The sequence below is a fragment of the Poeciliopsis prolifica genome, unplaced genomic scaffold, assembly GCF_027474105.1.
Source record: "Poeciliopsis prolifica strain line A6 unplaced genomic scaffold, Auburn_PproV2 SCAFFOLD032, whole genome shotgun sequence".
Taxonomy (NCBI): Eukaryota; Metazoa; Chordata; class Actinopteri; order Cyprinodontiformes; family Poeciliidae; genus Poeciliopsis; species Poeciliopsis prolifica.
The window spans coordinates 2,401,608-2,424,423 of record NW_026562407.1 but is presented as its reverse complement, the minus strand read 5'-3'; the positions used below and the strand labels follow the sequence as shown (position 1 = coordinate 2,424,423).

Below are 22,816 nucleotides of genomic sequence, written 5' to 3'. Positions count from 1 at the left end.
AGTGTGGTGGAGCCATCGTCATCTCTGACTTTAGACACATTGATACAAATTGCCACATTTCTCTCCAACAGCTCCTTTGAAGGAATAAAACCTGTTTAGAGAACACTAGTTATATAATACAAAGTGAAAGAAAAATTATTTTGGGAAATTGAGGTGATTTGTGATAATATATATATAAAAAGCCTTGATATGTTATCATTAAGTTTAGAAACAAGCAGCTAAAACCAGATAGTTTTTCTCTCTTTCTATTTTAAGTGACTCAGGGTTATCAAAATTATCTGTATTTGACAAATAACCAAATAAAGAGAACTAGGATTATTGTGCCTTTAAATAATTTGGGACAGCCCAGAAAATCTCATGAATTTGTACACTTCCTCTCAGGTTCAGCATCTGAGTAGATATGAGGCACATGCTGAAATACTGTAACATGGACAAAGGAAACTGTGTCAGGCGTGATATCAGCATGTTAAGTATTAAGGGAAGCATAAACACCATAGCCCGGCCCAAATTTTGGGTCGGACTCAAGGTACAGCTCTAAATTGTAGCCTGGGAACAAAATCCTAACTGTATGGGAGAGGCAGTGTGATGTCTTGGTGCATAGAGGTCTGCTGTACTTAAAAAAATAGACAAGATCATAAAGAAAGAACGTATTGTAGCAATACAAAACGTTCTCATATTGGGTACCAAAGTTTATACAAAAACAGCATCTTAAGACGTTTACCATAAAGTTTGTGCAGAAATTGGACTTCCCAATTTCTGGACAGTGATAAATAACCAGATAGTGACAATGGACAATGTCCGTAAGCATGCAGCCAAATTAGGTACAAAGTGACTTTAGGACGACATATTCCACGTCTTAGAGTGGGCACTGCAAAGCCCTTATCCAAGACGACATTTAATTTTTACTCTGTTCCACCAGTTCTGTCAGGAGGAATGGGTTGAACTATGGTGAGAAACATGTATTATGATATCCAAAACATTTGACCAAAGTCACAGAGTTTAATTTTATGTAAATTAATGATTTTGACCAAGTAAGAAAACTATCTTTAAAAGTCACTCCCTCCCTTTTTTCTGGCATTTAGTAAATTGAATGAATTTTGGTCATTCCAAGGGATGTAAAACATAAATGTTTAGTCTGATTTAGTGTCAGACAGGGAGGGGAAAATGGTGGTGTGTGTGCAGTGTATGCACGTTTTTGGTTTTAGCTGGAAATAGGAAAATGTTGTTTATAACCTTCCAATCCTCTGTCTTAATCTCTCTATAGTCTGAAAGTATAAAAGTCGAGGATTTCACGTGGGAGGCTTTTCAAAAGTTCCTCGACAACTTGTGTATCCGGCCCGAACTGCAGAGCATCTTTGAGGAATGGTACTGGTACCTTTAATTTTTCCTTTTTTCAATCTAATCGCTGAGATTTTTGGGGTCGCTCCTTAGTGATACAGTTTTGTCTCTCGTTTAGTGGTGCTCGGAGGAAACCGTTCATCTCTCTCGACCAGTTCATGGAATTCCTCAATGAGAAGCAGCGGGACTCCCGGCTGAACGAGGTGCTGTACCCTCCCATGAAACGAGACCAGGTCCGACAGATTATGGAGAAATTTGAGACCAACGTCAGCCAGCTGGAGAGAGGTTAGCAGCTCAGATTTCTTTTCTTGATCTGGTTAAATACTCTTATGAAACAGCAACAGCCTTTGAAGGGATAGTTCTGGGAACTTATTATTCTTCCTTGAACATGTTAGGATAGGTTTATGACAGGGGTGTCCAGATTCTGGCCCAGATTTATGGCCTTTGGAGTGAATTTATTTCATGCCACCCAACTGTAATTGAAGAATGACACAAATTTGACCCGTCCATCAAGGGTGCAGATATAAACTTTTTATTCTTAATCAGGGTAAAAATTATTACAAACATAATTTTCTTAAAAAGCCAAATGTGAAGTACATTTGCCTGTTTGTTTTGTTTAATTGTAAATGTTTTGAGTGCTACACATGGTCTGTCTGTCTTTCTGTTGCAGACCAGCTCAGTTTGCAGGGTTTCAGCCGATTCCTCAACAGTGAGGAAAACATTATCTTACCTCTAGAAAACCTTGACCTCTTTGATGACATGACCCACCCGCTGGCTCACTACTTTATAAACTCCTCTCACAACACATACCTCACAGGTAAAACTCTCTCCAGAAGAATCTACATCTTTACCTTCAGTGGTTTATTTAACTGAAAAGATTCAGTGTGCTTATTTAAAACTGTAAAGCTTTAATTAAATCACCGGTGGCTCAGTTTGAACATACAGCTGTGTGTGTATGTGTTTCTGCCTGCCGCCAGTGGGTCAGCTGACAGGCGCGTCATCAGTGGAGATGTACAGGCAGGTGCTGCTCACTGGCTGCCGCTGCATTGAGCTGGACTGCTGGAAGGGAAAACCACCAGACGAGGAGCCCTACATCACCCACGGGTTCACCATGACCACTGAGATCTCATTTAAGGTGACGCACCCGTCTTATCAGCCTCTTACCCATCAACATTTATTCAAATTCAAAAATGCTTTATTTGTCCCAAGTGGATATTAAATGTTATCGTAACATTAAAGTATCTTCAAAGAGTCATCAAAGGTGATGCTGTCTGCAGGAAGGATCTCCTGCAGCAGTTAGTCTTGCAGCATATTTGAAAAGGCCTCTGAATAAAGATTGTCTTTGTGTCAGACTCACAGCTCTATTTCAGTGCAGGAAGGCAATATTCCCCAGCATGTGTAGATTTGTCAGGCTTGAACTGGACATATGCTTTTCAATCTTTCAGTGTCGCATGTAAATAATTTGCTGATGGTCTATATAAAGTACAGCTGCATGTATTCCTTAAGACAAAAACAGCAAAAACCAATCCAGGCAGAAGCAGATGTGTGGCAATAAAAAATGTTTATATTTATGTGTTTTTCAGATGTATTTTGTAATGTGAGATTTTCACATTTTAAATTCTGTCATGGCCTGCAGGAGGTGATTGAAGCGATAGCAGAGACCGCTTTCAAGGCTTCCCCTTACCCTGTCATCCTGTCTTTTGAAAACCACGTTGACTCGTAAGTCTAGTTAAAACTTTGTCACAGGCGGTCTGCATGTGGCTCTTGTGTGAACTCTGTGCTAGTATATTAGCCATTAAACTTGGCCACTGATGCTCAAAGGCACGCGGGGCTCCAGTTTCTACTAAGTTCTTGTCATTTCAGACCTAAGCAGCAGGCCAAGATGGCAGAGTACTGCAGGACGATTTTTGGAGACGCCCTGCTCATTGATCCACTGGAAAAATATCCGGTAAACTTAAATCTGTATTCCATCCAACCTCAATCATCTGATAGATCTCTTGTGATACTTGTGTCTGCTTAATCTGACCTTCAACCCCACTAAAGAGGAGGGAAGACTTTCCTTAGAAATTGTGAAAATTAACCATCTGAAGTTTGTCTCTTACATCTAATGAAATGAAAAGATTCCTAGTGTTTTTTATTTATTGCCAATCTGGTATCAATCCAGTGTCATTTTGGCTCAAACATTACCATTTATCATCTGAATGGCTTTCAGCTGGAACAAGATGTCCCTCTTCCCTCACCACAAGAACTGATGGGAAAGATCCTGATCAAAAACAAGAAGAAGCCTCACCTTGAGAAGACAACTGTGCGGCGCAAAGATCCCGTCCTGATCCAGCCGTCGCCCTCCCATGGTAGGGATGCAGAAAATCACAAGGGTCATTTCTAAAATCACTGTATCCAAGAAGAATGATAAAAAGCTGTGTGGAGGGAACAAGTGAGACCAAAATGGATGAACAAGCAATAGAACCTAAATATGTTAAATTTTGAGTTGATTTGGTTCATCGGAGTGTCACGCACCACAGTATTGTGCTACATAATCTACAAATGGCTCCTTGGAGACAAAGAGTCAATAAACTCAGGGTGATTTAAAACTTTTTGCAAACATACTTACGCTGACACATGGCTGCTGTTTTTGCAGATTCCCCCCTTGCAGACACAGAGGGACAGAATATTCTGTCCAACGGCGAGCAAAAGCAGGCTGAGAAGACGGCCAAAGACCCTGGGCAACGTAAGTCGCTCGTTATTTTCAAACAGAGTTGAATGGATTTGACCGGTCCACATACGTATGTTTTTTTTTTTGTTTTTTTCTGGATATATTTATCCTGTTCTGGCAGGAGGAGAAGAAAGTGAGGAGGAAGAGGAGAATGAGCCGCTGCCAGAGGGGAAAAAGGCCACCAGTGAAGAGGTATCAGAAACGGTTGATTGGCTCTTTGATGGTCTCTTTGGGCAGCTTGCTGATGGATTACTGCTATCTTCTCCCTTCAGGGTACAGCCCTAAACGAAGTGTCCGCCACTGAGGAGATGTCCAATCTTGTCAACTACATCCAGCCTGTTAAATTCAAGGACTTTGACAATGCATTGAGTTAGTGTGTTTCCTGATGATGAGATAGCTGGGGACGGTGGCAAAAGGATATTTTTGAACACTTTATTTTCTTTCATGTTCTTTTACCAGTTCCTAATATTTATCCTAACTGCCTTCTGTTTAACCAGGGAGGAGAAGGCACTATGAGATGTCTTCATTTGTGGAAACCAAAGCCTTAGAAATCCTGAAAACCTCACCATTTGAGTGTCTTACGTATCCTTAAATGCTTTAAGCAGAGCTTGTGTGCTAATCTCTCTGCCAGTATTTCTCAAATTCCAGAAAATGGATAAACAGGTTCTAAATCTGTATTCCTCCAAGCAGAGACAGCATCCAGACTGTTAAGTTGTTGGTTGGTGTTGGTTTTAGGATCAGTATTTGATCTCTGGACAAACAAAAATCTGGTCCCTTATTTGCAAACTCTATATTGTCACTTAGATTATATAAACAATTGACATCATAAGTGGTACCGCTGATATACCAAGCAACTGATCCACCAACCAACTGATCCACCAACCAACTGAGCCACCTTCTTTGTTAAAACCTGAGCTAGGTTTGACTCTTCCATCGGCCTGGACACCATCAGAAACTGAACAGAGTCTTGCAGCTTCCAGCATGTAATAAATTGAATCGGCAGATGTTGCGCCTCCCTGTATTTGTTCAGCATGTTGATCCTTGACAGGACTCTTCCAGGTATAATAAGAAGCAGCTGAGTCGGATCTACCCCAAAGGAACGAGGGTAGACAGCTCCAACTACATGCCTCAGCTCTTCTGGAACATCGGATGCCAGATGGTGGCACTGAACTTTCAGACTCTTGGTAAGCGCCTTTAACTCAGCCTTGTTTCTTTGGATTTGTCTGTGTTGCTAAGGAAAGCTGACATATAAAGCGCCTTTCACATTCACTGGCAGCTCTGGTAAAAATCTGTAAAAAAAAAAAAACTGTATAGATTACCTTACTTACCAGTCAAAGCAATAGGTAATCTGTTTGAAAAAACTAGAGGCCCCAATTATCATGATGACTCCTAACATAATCTTAAGAAATATTCCTGTCGTGTTTGTGGAGTTAAGCGCGATCCAGTCTGCTCAGAAGGCACAGAATAACTGATGGCGCGATCGGGAATTCACCAGTCTAAAACCTGAAGTATTCAACATGTTGGATTGTCTCGGTCAGAGATCGCAGCGTGTGGTGTCCCCTGAAAACAAGCGAGTAAATTTGAATTTGATGCTTGGCCAATCAGAAAGCGCGATGGTAGGGCATCCAAAATACACTGAAGACAACTGCCATCTTAAAAATAGCCCATAAACTCTCACCATTGCGTCTTTCCAGTCGGCCATGTTTGTTTACTTTAAGTCTTACAAGATTTCCTGAATGTCGTTGAGTTAAATCTGTCCATGTCTGGTGTGTTGTTTTCACCCTGTACAACCAAACTTGTTACACCTGAAGCTCTTTTATCATCATGTGGGGTCTGTCAGGTTTTGAAATCAGCCCGACCATTTTCAAATCTTGCCATGTGAACAAGGCTTGACGATAGCTTTTCTGTTTTTCAACAAAAGGGAGAGAAAAAGAATCCTCAAAGTGTCGTTTTTATTCTACTGAATTAATGTACTCAGCCTAAAAGGATTCCTAAATTTCTCAGTGTGAAGTCGGGTTGTTGCAATAAAATTATTTATTTTAAGCCTTTGACCCTTTTTAGCTGTGCCAAAAACAAAGGGCTGAATTAGGAAACACTTTTATGTCAGCTTTCTCAGAAATCTTCTTCCTTTTGTAAATTTTGTGAAATGTTTTTCGTTCTCTCCCGAACAAAAAACAGACCTCCCGATGCAGCTGAACATGGGCGTGTTTGAGTATAACGGCCACAGCGGCTACCTGCTGAAGCCAGAGATCATGACGAGGGGGGACAAACATTTTGACCCCTTTACGGAAGAAATTGTGGATGGGATTGTTGCCAATACACTCACAATTCGGGTATGAGTTGTTGATGCTTTTCATTGTCTGATTATAGCAGCCTGTGTCATCGTGCTATAACTGTGTGTTACTGCCCCTCCATCAGATAATCTCAGGTCAGTTCCTGACCGATAAAAAGGTTGGTGTCTATGTGGAGGTCGAACTGTATGGACTTCCACGAGATACAAAGAGGAAATTCAAAACCAAGGCCTCCAATGGAAACTCCATGGACCCCGTGTGGGAAGATGAGAGCTTTATCTTCTACAAGGTTGTTCACACAGCAAACTTTTTTGTGTTATAACTTTTTCTCACATTTCGTCTTCTGTCATACATCCTTTTTTAAACTCGTGTGTCGGTTCCAATACATTCCAGGTGATTCTCCCCTCACTGGCCTCTCTGAAGATATCTGCATTTGAAGATAACGGCAGGTTCATCGGATACCGAATTCTCCCAGTGTCTTCCCTCAAACGTGGTGAGTTTTCTGATATTTATGTGATCTGAAAACAAAGTACTACTACTAAATTACAATATATGTCCTCAGGAATGCTTTATCTATAATTAAAAGGTGTCCATTTATTTTATATGTCTTTCTTTTAGGCTACCGCTACATCAACCTGAGGACTGAGTTTAACCAGCCACTATTAATGGCCTCTCTGCTGGTTTACACTGAAGCTAAGGACTATGTCCCTAATCAACACATGGGTAAATTTGCCAAATTAATTTCACTACTAAGGAAAACTACCTGCCATTTAAAATAAATTATCATCCTTCAGTTGGTATGAAATGATCTTTAAATCAACAACAAAAAGTAACAGGGCAAATAACTGTGGCTGTCCAATACAAGTACAAAAGGAAAAATGGCTGCCAGAAATTTTCTGTTTGTCATTATTTGTTTATTTTCCTTTTATAAAAGAGTTTTAGTTTATTCCTTTGCCTAATTAGCGACTGTTCGCAGAAGCTACTCTCCACTTTCAGCTAGCAACATTTTTAGGTCTGTTTTTTATGTAGCTAGTGTCTTTGTTCTATTTATTGAAATAAACAAGTTCAAATAAATGCTTTGGTATATTTGAAGTCCATATATTCATATTTTTTCTAGCAAAGAAACAATCTTCCAGTTGCCACATTATGTATTGTACTTGGTTAGCGTTGGTTAGCAGCTTGCCTCCCTCTCATGTTAGCATATTTGTTGTTTTATTTAACTACCTTCTTAATAAAACACTTAACCTTTACATTATTTTAAAGATACTTTTAAAATTGCAATCTGTTATGTATGGCTCTAATGAACAATTAAGTGAGAAACTCCATAATCTCATAAAGTTAAGCTAACCTGCCTCTGGTGTTTCTGTCTGTACTCAGAGTACATCGAGGCCCTGACCAACCCCATTAAGCACATCAACCAGTTGGACGCAAGAGAAATGCAGCTTGCTGCTCTCTTGGAGGAAGCTGACAACAAAAATACGCTTTGTGAAGAAGTTAGTGAGCATGTCTTTGGTCTTCTTTATCTTTCGTCCATTGTAATCTGTTTTAATATATGAAATAATTACTTTTGGAAAACAGTCTGCAGACTACTCCAATGAGTTGCAGGATATTCCAGATTCACTCCCTTCCCCGGAGCCAACGCTTCCCACCAGTCCTATTGAAGAGACTCCTGACTGGCTACCTTCACCAGGTAGGGACATCCACAAATTCACTGTTTGTGTGTTAACACTGGAGAGTTTATGTAAAAGCTTATGGACTCTCCTGTACCAACTAGAAACTGCTTAAAGCAGACCAGCAGATCAGCAGGGTTTTTTAATGTTGCACTAACTGCCAGATGCAACACTGGTTTAGTCATGAGAACTGCAGAGAAGAAAGAGCTGTAATGTGTGCTAAGCAGATGTTCGTAAATGTGGCAGAATCATGAAGTCCAGGGAACGCATCGTCACACAGGTCATTTAAAGAGGAGTTAGGTTATAAACCTAAAAACATCTCAACCTCTGAACAGATCTCAGCTCAATACCCCGAATATCGAAATAGTACAGCGTAACTGCAAACATACCGAGACTGCAAGCATAAACCCCTGACAATTTTATAAAAAATTGTCAGGGGTTTATGCTTTCATGGAGGGTTTAAGCAACACTAAGCATGCACATGCAGTTTAACAGGAGACAACCTGTTAAGAACATGGGGGGAAAGGACCTCAACCCTACACCAACCTAAAGCAGCAGCATTAGCATGACTATCACATAAGATTTACAAACAAAAAGACTTTTAAGTTGTTTGTTCATTTGAAACAAAATGTGGAAAAGTTAAAGGGACATTTCTCAAGACATCGACTGTTTAGAAGCACCAATTAAGACATTTTTATGACAATCAATTAACATATTTTATTGTGTTTCTGCAGTAAATTTAGCTGAATTTGCATTCAAACTAGCGTCTCCTGTTGTTGAACAAGTCTGGGGATGATTAATTTGTCCATCATCTGTTGTACATGAGCTGTGTGTTTTCTCTGCATCCTATTGTAGTCCAAAGTCCTACAGAGGAGGATTTCATAGTACCCATAGTCAAAGGTAAGATCTTCACAACACATGAATTCCACTCTGAAACGAATGAAGTTTGACACACAGCCATCAGGGCTGAAATAAGCTGGACTTAAAATTATATTCATATTTCAGATATCCCAAGTCTGACTCTGGAGGAACTGAATCAGCATAAGAATCTCACCAAGCTGAAAAAGAAACAAATTAAAGACTTCAGTGAGCTGCAAAAGAAAAACCAAAAGAAGGTAAATGCAAAAAGCTTTATTTGGATGTGAGAATGTTTAATGGGGATCCATTGTGCAAAATTCACAATTTGCACATTTCTACAGCTTCTAAAAAAAAGACAACTTACCTAGCAACCCAAGAAAAGCTCCAGCACGTTTGGTCAGCTGTATGCGTTGTACAATGGCTGCTGGAAAACACAAGTGTTTTGTTGTTGACTTCCCATCCAGAAACCACCTGCTGCATTCTTTTTGGCTGTGCAGGAGGCTCCACTTCTGCTTCTCAAAAATGTACAGATTTATAACTCTGCATCTGTTTGCAGCCGTTTTTATGTGCGAGTGTAGAAGGTTATCTGGAGGCCCTAAAATAACTCATTCTGAAAGGAGCTCAAAACATGCAGAACTGACCAAACAAAAATTTCATCATCTGGGAATGAATTTGTACAAAAAATATCAAACATGTGTTTTATAGTTCATAGAGCTATCCTAGCTTGTTCAAGAAAGCAGGCTAGCATACAAATACCTTCTTGTGCTCCAGAAAGTATTTGTTTTTTTTATTTATTGCGTTTCCCCCTCATCCCTAGATTCAGTCTGAAAGTCAAAAGAAGCGCACCACCATTGAGAAAAACTTCAAGCGTAGCATCAAGAAAGGGTGAGTAAAGCCTGAAGGATGAAAGAGGGATGAAACGGGTGAAAGAAGGCAGCAACGTGAAGATGAACTGCAAGGCGCTGAACTGGTGTTCCTCTGTGCTCCAGTGATTCCCAGGACAAGATTGGAGACATGGAGAAGCAGAAAGTGCAGCTCTGGGAGCAAAACATGCAGGAGCTGCTGGAACTGCGACAGAGCCTTTATATGCAGGAAAAACAGATGCAACTGCAGCACCTGGCAGAGGTAACAACACTTTAACACAAAGCTGGATACAGAAGTTGATGTTGGAGTGGGGGATATGATTCTTGTTCATGATGATCATTGGAACTTCCTCCTTCCCTCTGCTCTCCCGAGTCTGTGCACTAACAAAATTAGCTTTCTCTTATTCTAATTTTTAGACATTTCAGAAATAAACTCTAAATTCTACAAAGTAGAATTGTAACTGTGTCACTGGAAAACCTGCTGCTGTGTCTTCTCAGGAGCGCGACAAGCTAAAACTGACGGTGACTGAATTTCAAGAACTTCACATCAAGAAGCTCACAGACATTTGCAACAAGTAAGAGGGACAGCCAATGCTACAATTTTCCAGGATTCTTTTTGCTCCTGGTTGAAATTTCTCCATGTCCTTAACTCTCAGCTGTGTCTCTTAAATCAGGTTTATTTGGTTATTTTTATATGTATTCAGTTCATCTGTGACTGTGTCTGCAGGGAGAAGAAGGAGATCCAAAAGATCCTGGAAAAGAAGCGAATACAGAACCTTATAGAAGCAAAGAAGAAAGATCCTGGCTTGTACAAAAACATTTAATTTTCATTTACCTGTTTATCAATCTGAGATAAAAGTGTTTAATTTATTTTCTAGATCCAGGTCCCTGTTATCTTTCATTGCTCTCTTTGACCTTCGTTATGTTTTATCCTTGTTCTTATCTCTCTCTCTCTAGGATAGTACCTGATTTCCACAAGAAACACATAAATGATTCCGTGGAGAATATTCGCAAGGTAATCCAACTCCTGTACATCACTATAAAGCTCCTAGCAAGTTTAATATTACTTCTCTTACAGCCCAGTTTTCTGTTCTGGGCTTCATCTGGGGCTAATTTGTCTGGAGCTGCAACTTTAGAGACTTTCATAAGTTTTCTTTGAGATTTTATGATATTTTTTGTCCTGGTTTTACCTAAAATCTCCACTTGATCCTCACCAGCTTGAGAAGTTGCAAAACACGAGAAAAGAGAAGTTCTTACAGAAGATTCTGGAAATGACGCAGCAGATGGAAAATCTGTTTACACAGGTGAGTTTGGACAAAACCAATTAATGGTAATATATTTTTATATTGCTTGTCTAAGGACAACAATATGAAACAAGACAGAAAAAACACAAAAAGTCATATTTAAATGTTAAAAACATTTTGCTGATATTACATATATGCACTTATGTGTCTCTTATTCTGTGAAAACCAAAATCCCGTCTTGGCAGCAGCTCCTTTGATCACATCGCACTCATATTTATATTCAGATTTTTCTGCATAGATGCAACTCAGACTAAGAACTTGATAAGTGCACAATTGTACAATCTCCTACATATTATGTACAAAATAACTTTTATCAGCACATACGTTCAATGACATTCATGATTCATAAAACCATATATTAATTATTACAAATACACTATGGATTTATAATACCGTATAAAACCCTGCTAGTCTACAATAAAACTTCCCAACCTCTTCAGCCGACAAGCTAAATGTGGCTAACGATTAGCCTAACAGCAGGTAATATTACCCAAGTAAGTCCCTCTTTCTCCCTCCCGCGCAACTACTGCCATCATTTGGTGTCAATTGGTATTACACCAGAAATGACTTCACAATCATCTATCAGCAAATGAGTCATCTCCACGCTGCATGAACAATTAAAACACAGATGATAAAATAAAAATGGCTGAGAGGTGACTTCAGGTAGCTTAATAATCCTGGGTACCACTAAGAAAAGATCTGAGGATTTAAATTGCTGCTTAAAAATTTTATCTGAGAAACTTTCTACTTACGACAACATTTTGACCTCCTTGTGTTTGTCTTTGTGCCGCCGAGCAGCGTGAGTCACAGCTGCAGGAAAAACTGGAGGAGGAGTACCGTCAGCTGCCGAGAGAGGTCAGTCAGCACCTTCCTTCGGACCTACAAAAGAAAGGCGCCGGTATGGACTCCCCGTTGTCGGCTCTGTCCAATCACAGCAGCCCCACTTCCGGCACGCCCTCCAACTACTTCACGCCCTGGTCCCAGAGATCGCTGGACAAGAGTATGGACAATAATCAGCTGCATGACTCCACGTCCTCCTCCACAACTCCTGCCCTGTCGGAGTCAGAACTTTCTTTCAACTAGACTTTCACGTTTTACAGAGAGAGAGACAAAGACAGGCGTCTAAAGTGATCATGTGGGGTGGAAATGATTATGGACTATCTACTAATTTTATTCTTTTTTTAAAAAGAAATCACTGTTTTGTCCTTGTCTACAGAGCTGTATTTTTTATTTTGCTGTTTTTGACAAATTTGTTATTGAAATCTTCATTAGGGTCATAATCAAACTTTTATTTTTTACACATTTAAAACAATGTTCTTGTTGATTTAGGCGTCTCTTTTAATTTTTGTGTTCCTCCGTCTTGCAGCCAGTCAGATTTGCTGCTTCATGGTGACCCAGGGAAGCTAAACATCTTTAACCTCTGTTTTTATACACCTATTTTTCTGAAAAGCTTTAAATTGTGTTGAACAAAGCAGCATCTGACACTTTACTGGTTCAAAGATGATCACCGTGGATAGTTTTTAGACCCAAATATGTAAAATATTCAAGCTAAAATGAAGGGATTTTCTTTTTTTAAATGTTTTAAATCTGAGAATTCGAACTGTAATAGCGGAAGCTGACCACTAGATGGAGATAGAGGCTCACCCTCTTCCTTCTTGTGGAAATATTCAGCACTCCATGACCATCTTCACCACAATCTGCAGCCTAATTGATTGTGGTGTTCCGGGATTTCTGTTTTTATCTTCCCTCTGAATGAAAATATCTGGAATTTGAATGTCTTTTAGCGCCATGGCAGCCTGGAGGAGGACATTACCTAAATTAGCAGGACTACTGTGGAACAAGCTGCATCTTAATGTAACTGAGACTCTGTTTCCATCATGTTGTTGTTGTTTTAAGGCTGATTTAACTCTAATTCCATGACCTTGATGCTTTAAAGCCGACATAAGAAAAGTTTTATGTAGATTTTATTTCTCCTAAAAGTTCCCCTAATTAACTGTGGAGCACAAAGTTAATGGTACATTGGTTCTGCTTCTACCAAAGCTTCCAGTTTTTCTGTATTGTTTTTTGTGAGTATTTCCTGTTTGTCCACTCTGACTGGTGAAATGATGGTACTCTGTATAGATGATCTGTGTATATGTGTAGCTGTACATGAGTTTTACTACTGACTACTAATGCTGGTGGGTGACGGAGGTTAAATTGGGGTGAGGGAAGAACCAAAATAAGTCTAATTTTATTTTTTTGGTTTTATTTTTTTAATATTTAGGGAATCCTGTTGGCTTTTTATAAGCACTGGCTGCCTTTGTTTCTTTATGACCGCTAGAATTACATATCTGATAGAGCTGATTGTTGGCATGGATTCTTTGGAGCAATGGGTTTACATGGACTCAGCGTGATGCGTTCATGCAGCGGTTCTGACATCCACACAGCTGCTAAACTTCCTGGTGTTTGAGGCTGAAAACACTGAGACTCTTATAAATCAGTTTTCTACCATTAATGTCACTGGAATCTGAACCAAATCAATGGAAAATAAAATGAATCAGTCATCTAAAAACAATAGGTTGTTTTAATTGTATTATAATATTACACTATTATACGTTTTTCAGACGACTACATGGATTTAAAAAAATGTTTTTTATCTTTTTCACTGAGTGAAGTCTTTTCTTTTGTTGACGTAGATGCAGGATTGGACTTGATGTAAAGTTGAAGATGCTAATCAATCATCTCCATCTGAAGGCTTTGAGTCGGGACTTACTGGTACTTGGATCTGCTTCCTTCACTTTGGCTCAAATCAGACCCGTTTAAAGTGATGTCAGCCCATCACTTCAGTGGGTTGAAGTGACCCTGCTTCAATTACATCACCCTGTAAATAAATCAGAGTGGTGGCTGCTTCAATTACAATGAAGCAATTTGGTACCGTTTTGTACAAAAATAAGGAGATTGCATGAAATTACTGCAGCTCCTCTCAGAAGATTTGTTAAACTTTTAGTTGATTTATTCAAGGTGAAGGTGGGAAACATTGTCTCAATGTTTTCAAGTCCTAAACACTGGAATTGTAACAAGAATTCAACAAGGAGCTACTGTTTACGTTCAGGGGTTTTTTTTTCTGTACAATTCTAGTTTGCTCCCTTTTCTAATCTGTAATAGCAGCTTTCACCTGCAGGGGTCAGTGTTTCCTTTGAATGAAACCTCTTGAGCTTTACGGATGATGATTGTCAAAATGCTCTGCGCCAACGCAAAGCTCTCTACTCTGGACTCACATTTTTAAACTGACTGTTGGCAGTCTAAACCAAAAATCTCAACGCATTCTTCTCAGTCCGATTGTTAAGGGAGAGTAGTATAAAGTCATCTTCCTGTTCTTTGGTTCGGACAGGATAATCAGGTACTCGCTCGTTTTGCTGTGGTTAAAAAGCACTTTCGGATGTTTGTGAAACATGTTCCCAAGATGCAGGTTTCTTTGCAGCCACCTTGCTGTGACGCTCTTTGTGCAAAGTATCTAGCCTCTTGAATACAGTTTGAAGAACCAAGGTGGTTTGTTTTCTATTTGCACTTTGAACTTGGGTTTTATTTGGTACCGTTTTGTCTCAGAATGCAAAGAAAAGTCATCGATTCACAGGCACGTTAATTTTGAACCATTTCTGACTGTACTTTAGAAACCTAAAGAGGTGCATGCATTGGTAAATGTGTCATTGCTGGGGATTTTTGCAGAACGGACTGTATTCTGATCCAACCAATTAAGATTCAAGCATCTTAAACTTACTCCACCAATTCTGATTCAAAGGTTCACCAATAAACACCGTAATGAAAACGACCATCAGGTACATATTTCAAATAATCCAACATAGTAATCTGCATTTTTGACCAACTGTCTTTCTGATTGAGTATAGATTCGTTTAAAGATTGTATGACAAAAAAACTGCAAAAAATAACTAACTGCACCTTTAATTAGACCAACAGGACACTACACTGTGAGGCTTGGAGAGAAAATGTTCTATATCAGGCGTGTCGGACTCATTCTTGTGTTGGGCCATATCAAGACCACGAATGCTCTTAAAGGGCCGGTTGTGCCAGAATGTATTGATTAAACCTGTTCACAAACTGTTAAAATATCAATGAATTCTTAAAATTAAATAATATTGATCATCTTTTCAGTCCCTCCAGGATTTTGTGATTTTTTTTGTGTGTGTGATTTTTTTTAGCAATAAAAATCAAAGTGTTTATGGCACTAATTTGGAAATATTTGCACTTATTTACGTCAGTAAATGCAACTTTATTACTCGCCGGATAGGTCATGGACTATCGTCTGACATCAGTTTATACTGAGGCAGCTGCTTAGTACATATAAGAAAGTTTTTGCAATAAAATACCAATTAAGTATTAGTGCAAAAAAAGTGTGAATTTGTTGATTTTGCATGAATTTCCATAATAATTCTCAAAAAACCGGAGGGACTGATTGATATAATTTGGCAGTAAACAGAAAAACTGCATTGATTTGATCGATAACAATATTTAAGCACAATTAGTGTTTAATCTAGAATCTGGAGGGCCACATAAAAAGCTAAGGTGGGCCGGATCTGGCCCACGGGCCTCCAGTTTGACACGTGTTCTGTATCATTGATTTCTTTGTGGTTTAATGTAAAACTGCATTAACTGCTGTTCTGTATCAATAAGGTTGTAGAATGAAATTATCCCTTTGCATGGATTTGTGTAGGTTTGTCACAAACCACGTCGTCTGAGCATTACAGCAGTAACATCAACAGTATCGATGTTACCGTCGTCAAAATTACATCAGAGCTTTATGAGTCGGACATTTTCCTCTCATGACATCATTCCAACTTGTCTGATTTCCATGATGGTTACTCTCGCTGATCTCAGAGTGTCGCTTGTTTAGACTTGTCAGCATTCAAGTCATAGCAGTTCTACTGGTTTGCTTCAAAGTTATTGATTATTGATCCTGGAGGTGAACATTTGTGCAACTTCTAAACTTCACTGAAAGCCAGGCAATTTCTTATTTTCAGACATGTTGGGAATTTACCTAAACTGTAGAAAAATGCACTGCAGTGACACCTGGCGGTATCTATACCGTGGTGTTTATGGCGCAATTATTAGAGTGGATTAGTGCATTGAGGAGGACAATATTTATTCATAAAGACTTTTTAATGCAGTCAACTTTGCTTAAAATTACATTTTGGATTTCAATGAAATGTGCCACATATGTCCTATGAATGGTGGCAGTGGAGGCAATGTTACCAAGGCCACTCAGGCTGCGTTCACACAAATTGGAATTGGGTCACTGGAGGCTGCAGTGCGTAACTGGTGCTATTTTCTGCTGAAAGATTTGCTTGTTATTGAACCTGTTAGTTGGTTCCAAATGAACTTTGACTGATGTAAAAAGTACTGCGCATGACACTTTTATGTAGCACTAAAAGTTGCTACATTACAGCCATAAGTGGGTGAAGCCCTAAAATGCTTTTTCTGGAAGAGCTAGTTAGCAACAGGCTACTGCTAACAAGGACAGCAATCTGGCCCTAATTGTGGTACAAGTTTATGTTGCCAAATCTAGAAACAGGACGAGTCAAATTGCACTTTAGTATGCCTGCTAGTTAGCAACACATTAGCTCCAATTAGCAGTGATGCTAAATATCAGGCCTATTCATTCATACAAGCTTGTGCTGCTTGAGCGAGTTAGCAAACTACTGCTAATTAGCAATTTCACTACAATCTGGCCTGTAAGTCTGCTGCCGATTAGCAACTGTCAAGTCCTATTTTATGTTATCACTACAACCAGCATTAATCGTAAGAGAACATTTGTGGTGGACTATAAGTTAACTAACTACTAAGAGCTTTGTGATATTTGAGCACCCTGTGTTAGCTACGAACAGGCTAATGCTAGTTAACAGATGACTGTCAGGGGCCTAATCCTCATTAAATCTGTCTCTAGAAGCTGGCGTTAGTCAGGATGATGTTTAAAAAAATTGCCATAGTGCCAAAAAAGGTTCATTTTTTAGCACTATGTTAGCTACTTTGTGTACTTTATACAAATAGATTGGGAAGCTTATTTCATGTCTGTATTGCGATGAGTGTGGCACCATTAACTGTTTGGTTTATCAGGTTTGGTTAAATTTCAGGTTTTTGATGAGGTCATTTGTCGATGTCCAAAATCAGGCTCTAAAATAAACAGAACTTCTCCCTCAGACGGCCGCAGTCGCTGTTTTTGCTCTGCTCAGCCTGCAGTGTGGTCCGTTTTGGCCCGGTCCATGTTCTGCTGCTGTTCGTTTTCCATCACTATAAACCAGCTGGGTCGTTTTCAAACCACAAACTTTAGCTTCCTCTCAGTCTCATTTACGTTGTAAACTAGCATTTAGAACATCATACTTCCAGCATGGCTGCAGCAGAGATCGGGGCGCCAAACAGAAGTCTTTCCTCTTATTAGACATTTGGGTCTCCCTCGGGCCGACCCTCAGGCCTCTGGCTGACATCTTTCCCCCTCTGTTCTTCCTCTCCCTGCCTCTCTGTCACATTTCTTTGCCTCCAGTTTCGCCCAGTAATGAGACCATATTTTACTCCTGCACTGGTTAAATTAATTAAGAGCAGCAGTGGAGTGCGTTCGCTTCAGATGTCATGCAAAATACATGAGACGAGATGTGGGTTCAGTTTTTCTGTAGTGTAAATGACTCGGATATAAAGGGAATGCTGTACGTCGATCCGGATGTAATATTTTATTGTTCCTTTCTAATTAAAGTGAAGTATATGAGTGAACCTTTATTAATAAACTTGTAACTTTATGCAAATCATTTGCCGTTTTCAGTTTTTTTGTTTGTTAGTTGAAAAGGGCTTAGAAATGCATATTTTTCTGTCACTTTCCTCCTATTATTTGCAATAAACACAAGTAAATAGCATGCAATCGATTTTAATGAAACGGATCCTCTTCAGTTGCCCTTTTAGTCTATTTATGTATTTATTTATGCATTCAGGGGAAAATCTGACTATATTTTTGATGGAGCAAAATGCATCAAATTACGGAAGACCAGAGCTGTTTGTGAAACACAAATTGTGTGAAAATTAATAAGGCTTGCTTAAAACTGTTGTAATTTTAAATAATAAAGGAACATGATGAACAAGGAAAGTGGAAAAGTTTTAAAGAAGACCTATTTGGAAATATTGATTATTATAACCGGTAAATATTTCTTTTAAATGATTCCAGTTTTGCTTTCAAACCTCTAACTGTCCTTTCATTTCATTTCACCAGCGAAGAAACTTTATTTCAGCTTAAGTACATTTATAGCACATCACTTTTGGTTTCTGAATGGTAAGTCAACAACAAAACACTTGTTTTTTCCAGCAGCCATTGTAAAGAACATACAGCAGTAAAAAAAAAAAAAAACTAGCTGACAAAATGTGCGGGAACTCTTGGGTTACAAGGTAACAAGCTGGGGTTTCTGATTTGTGACGTTACAGTCGGAGGTTTTTGAAACGGCTTGTTTTCCAGACACCATAAAGCATAAAAATACTGCCAGATAACAGCTGGTTGGTGTTTTTAAGCATTTTGGCTGATTGTAGAAACCCAAATGGAAGCAAACAAACCCCTGCATTACATTAAAGACACTTATGTGGATGGCAGGTAAACCTGAGACCAAAAATGAAGACAGAAATATATTTGAAAATCTTCTTATCCTTTGCCATTCTAGGGTTGCTTTCTTCCTGCCTCTGCTAAAGCTTCCTGTCAGCCTGAGATGACAGATAAAACCTCCAGGTTTCATTTCATGCAGAGTAATGAAAGCCTCCTCTGTTTCCTGTCTCCCTCTGCAATAAGCAGGCAGCTTGTTTGGGTGAATACTAATAAGAAATTGTTTGTACAACTACAACGCCAATTAACCGACTAAGAAGTGTCAAAAGCGTTTAGGCATGAAGGCAGAAGCTCCGGGCCCCCGAGAGACTGTCTGCTTCGTCGCTTTCTGTCTGCTTCGTCCCACAGGATGAGTTGGTTCCAGCACCAACTCCTTCCCTCGATCTGTTTCTTTCTCTTGCACTTTAAATCCGTTCCTGAGAGTTTTATCCCAGCCGGCTCTCGTCCTGCTGCCTGTCTCCCTCAGGTCTGTGGTGTTTACGCTGCGTCTCGTTCTCCTCCAGCAGAGGATGCAGACTCGTCTCAGTGTGGTGGTCACCGCCGGATCGCTGTGAGGATAACAGCTGCCGGCCTGCTGAGAGAGACAGGAGGGAGAGACAGGAGAGAGAGACAGGAGAGACAGGAGAGAGAGACAGGAGAGAGAGACAGGAGAGAGACAGGAGAGACAGAGAGAGACAGGAGAGAGACAGGAGGAGAGACAAGAGAGACAGGAGAGAGAGACAGGAGAGACAGGAGAGAGAGACAGGAGGGAGAGACAGGAGAGACAGGAGAGACAGGAGAGAGAGACAGGAGGGAGAGACAGGAGGGAGAGACAGGAGAGAGAGACAGGAGAGAGAGACAGGAGAGAGAGACAGGAGAGACAGGAGAGAGAGACATGTTTACATCTTTACATGTTTATTTTTAAATATATGTTGTACGGAGCTGATAGTATCGAGTGTTTTATGAATAATTTGTTTTAAATTGTTTGTTGTTGATGTTGCACATGTTTGCTAACTGCTGCTAACTTGATTATTGGGAGATATTATTGATTATTATTGGTGATGTTTTATTTAATAATGGCAGAAGCTGCTGGGCGTATATTAACCACCCACTTGATTTTCTTTTTCCTTAGAATAAATAGTGAACTTGACATGAAGTTCTTACCGTACTGGACCCGAGACGAACACAGACGGGTCACACATGCACAGCTCTGGAAAAAAAATTAAGACTACAAAATGATCAATTTCTCTGATTTTACTTTTTGTATTTGTGTGTTTGAGTGAAATGGACATTGTTCTGTTATTCTATGATCTACTGACAATGTGTCTCCAAACTTCCCAGCAAAATGTTTGGTTTTATTTGCATAAAATCAGAAATGGACAAAAATAATGAAAAAGATGCATAGCTTTCAAACCTCAGGTAATGCACAGAAAACAAGTTCATAGCATAAAATGTATTCAAGATCATGAAGAATTAGGTGGAAGCGCTCTTTAGCCGTTTCCCGTCATCGAAAGCCAACTTCATCTTCGTTTCATGTGGAGAAACTTTGTCCCGAAGCGCCTGAGAGCAGATCCGTAAATCACGGTTGAGGTGTTTATTGGGCAGCAGTGCAGCACGGTGGTTTCACCGGTTTGGTCCCGGGTGTCTTTCAGGGTTTGCATGCATGAGTTTGCAAACTTTCAGCAACCTTTCCCTGCAGCACAAATATTCAAACGTTTCTCAGGTACAATATAAAACTGTATTGAATGCTTCGTTGATAATTACTGCTTATGTTTAAGGCTTTTTGTCAAGTTGCAGAGCAGAAATTGGAGACTGAGCTAATCTCTGTCTTCTTACCACCAGATACTTACATAAATTCAACAGACAATTACTTTATTTCCACATGGAGTTTTACTTTCACTTTTCATTAATGTTCAGTAAACATAAAGTAGTGAAAAAACAAAACCTCTTGATAGTTTTGGTACCATGTCAGCTTGTTGATTTGACATTGAGTGGGTTGGCCAACGATAACTGGTGGACATGGTTTCCAAGCTACTGGACCAGCCGTGGTGGATTGGACCTTATCCATGTTCACACAGGTGGAACTGTGGGAAAATTGATCGAGGTAATGTTGGCAAAAAAAAAAAAAAAAAGGACATCTGTAGCAACCAGACGTCCAGTGGAGCTGCAATAAAAATCGAGCTACTGGCTGACCTTAGCCTAACCCTAACCCTAACCAGCTATGTTCAGCCTGAGCTAACGGTGGCTAACTTTAGCGAAGATGATGTCGGCTGGCAAACAGAAGGAGAAAATGGCGCCGAGCAGAGCAGCAGCGGCGGCAAGGCCTCATAGAGGAGGAGATTAAACCCTGAGGGGTTTAGGGTCTTCAGAATCTGTGAGGAAAAGAGGACTTTCTTTCTCCACAACTGATCAAAAACAAACTCTGAATGACAGAAGAGGCTTTCTGCAGGCTCTTTGATGGCCACTGGGTCTAAGTTGGATTTTCAGGAAAACAAACAGCTAATAATATCAGATGATCTTGTCTGATATGCAGCTTTGAATATGGACTCGTTATGGTTGGATGCTTGGAGTCAGTTGAAGATCGTTTGGGTTTTGTGTTCTGGTCATGTTATTTCAGCAAAGTGGATGATTTTTGTTGTCATAATCTTGAGGTTTGGGATAATTTAATTCATTGTATTAGGTGATTTGAGAGATGGCAGTATTTGGTTTCTGATGATTGAAAGTCATCAGACCGCCATGCTGTGATTTGACATGCCAGCTTGTTTGGAAGCCAGAATTAGTGTAGAGTTTGTATTTATTTACCTGTTCAACTTTGGCACATTTCTGTCCCATTTACTAATCTTTAGAAAAGCCTTCTGGGGACCAAAGCCCGGGTCTAATATGGGCGACCCTCTTGTTAGTCTGGAATGCAGTTACTAAAATGAATGGAAGTCAATTGATAAAGTCCTAATATGGGTCGTGATACAAACTTGTGTGTTTCTGGTCCTGTATGCAACATCTCTGGTAAATATTTTTTCATTAAATATTACATCTAAGCATTTTTAAAGTACTTATTTGTGTAATTTACCAAAAATGTCAATTGGTTGATGTTGATATAAAATATCGTTATGCAGGGATGAAATTGTGGCACAAGTTGACCAAAGGTTTAAATTATTCTAGACGTTTCACCACCAAAGGAAAAGACCCAGACCTGCTTTCAACATTTGCCAGTCATATTTTATTTCACTTTTAAGAAAAAAAAAAAGAAAGAAAAAGTTTGGTCTTTGTAAACATCTATATCATTGTTCATATCTTGTCATTTTCAGCATTTAAAAATACTTTACTCTTTACTACAACATCTCCAGCTTCAACACCGTAGTCAGAATGAGCGTGATCCATGCATCAACACACCCAGGGAGGGAGAAATATGGATGAACCCACACGTCCAACTCAGACAAACCCAAAACAAAAGCACATTTATTATATTATTTTACTGAGCTAAGTTGGTGTTTTTCTCTCTGAGAGGCTTTTCTCTTACCAACGATCGGAAACAACACAAAACAAAAACAAATGTAACAAAACAAGAGGATCCTAAAATGAACAACACACAAAAAAACTTAAAATACCAAAAACTGATAAAGCACTTTGTGACTCCATTAACATGACTACATGAGTAAATAGTGACAAAAATATAAATACTTGGGAAGGAGGAAAATCATCCAATAAAATATAAAAATGCTGATGCTTTTTAAAGATAAAAACCACAAAAATTACAGTGATTCTTTGAATTTGTTCAGAATCACTTGTTCAACTTTTACATGTAAATTATTCAAATATAAATTCACTTGAGTCGCCTTATATAGGATTTTAATGATCAAGAAATAAGACAAAGGAAAACTAATGGTGATTAAAAAAATAAATATAGAAAAGGTGTCTAACACAACAAAGAATAAATAGATGTCCAACCAATATCCCTGTAAAATTCATCTTTTAAACACACGTCACTCCAATGTTCGTCATCAAGAGGTGGTAATTTTAGGTATTTTTATGGTGAACAATCTAATAACAGAATCCAGAGTAATAAGTATTTAAAGACATACCAAAAAATAAAAATAAATTTTAAAAAACTGATCAAGTGAGGTAAATTTCCCAATTAAATTTTTTTTTATATCTTTGTGTAGAATTAAGAACGTAATG

The 22,816-nt window shown here is 39.2% G+C and overlaps 1 protein-coding gene across 3 annotated transcripts in view; it reads left to right on the top strand.

Annotated features, from left to right (window-relative positions):
• The window catches only part of plcb3 (phospholipase C, beta 3 (phosphatidylinositol-specific)), a 76,531-nt gene extending 58,703 nt beyond the window's left edge, over positions 1–17,828 (top strand). For all 3 annotated transcript variants that reach the window (XM_055051027.1, XM_055051028.1, XM_055051029.1), the window contains 27 exons: positions 1,265–1,365; positions 1,457–1,623; positions 2,009–2,155; positions 2,316–2,473; positions 2,975–3,057; positions 3,202–3,286; positions 3,551–3,689; positions 3,977–4,066; positions 4,173–4,243; positions 4,324–4,420; positions 4,549–4,633; positions 5,111–5,235; positions 6,230–6,384; positions 6,470–6,631; positions 6,736–6,835; positions 6,961–7,065; positions 7,720–7,835; positions 7,921–8,032; positions 8,868–8,912; positions 9,018–9,127; positions 9,688–9,755; positions 9,860–9,995; positions 10,232–10,308; positions 10,461–10,541; positions 10,691–10,748; positions 10,951–11,037; positions 11,836–17,828. In XM_055051027.1, coding sequence (XP_054907002.1) covers positions 1,265–1,365; positions 1,457–1,623; positions 2,009–2,155; positions 2,316–2,473; positions 2,975–3,057; positions 3,202–3,286; positions 3,551–3,689; positions 3,977–4,066; positions 4,173–4,243; positions 4,324–4,420; positions 4,549–4,633; positions 5,111–5,235; positions 6,230–6,384; positions 6,470–6,631; positions 6,736–6,835; positions 6,961–7,065; positions 7,720–7,835; positions 7,921–8,032; positions 8,868–8,912; positions 9,018–9,127; positions 9,688–9,755; positions 9,860–9,995; positions 10,232–10,308; positions 10,461–10,541; positions 10,691–10,748; positions 10,951–11,037; positions 11,836–12,120 — 3,045 coding nt within the window. In that variant the 3' untranslated portion in view covers positions 12,121–17,828. The remainder of the gene's footprint in view (positions 1–1,264; positions 1,366–1,456; positions 1,624–2,008; positions 2,156–2,315; positions 2,474–2,974; positions 3,058–3,201; positions 3,287–3,550; positions 3,690–3,976; positions 4,067–4,172; positions 4,244–4,323; positions 4,421–4,548; positions 4,634–5,110; positions 5,236–6,229; positions 6,385–6,469; positions 6,632–6,735; positions 6,836–6,960; positions 7,066–7,719; positions 7,836–7,920; positions 8,033–8,867; positions 8,913–9,017; positions 9,128–9,687; positions 9,756–9,859; positions 9,996–10,231; positions 10,309–10,460; positions 10,542–10,690; positions 10,749–10,950; positions 11,038–11,835) is intronic.
• Positions 17,829–22,816: the final 4,988 nt, after the last annotated feature.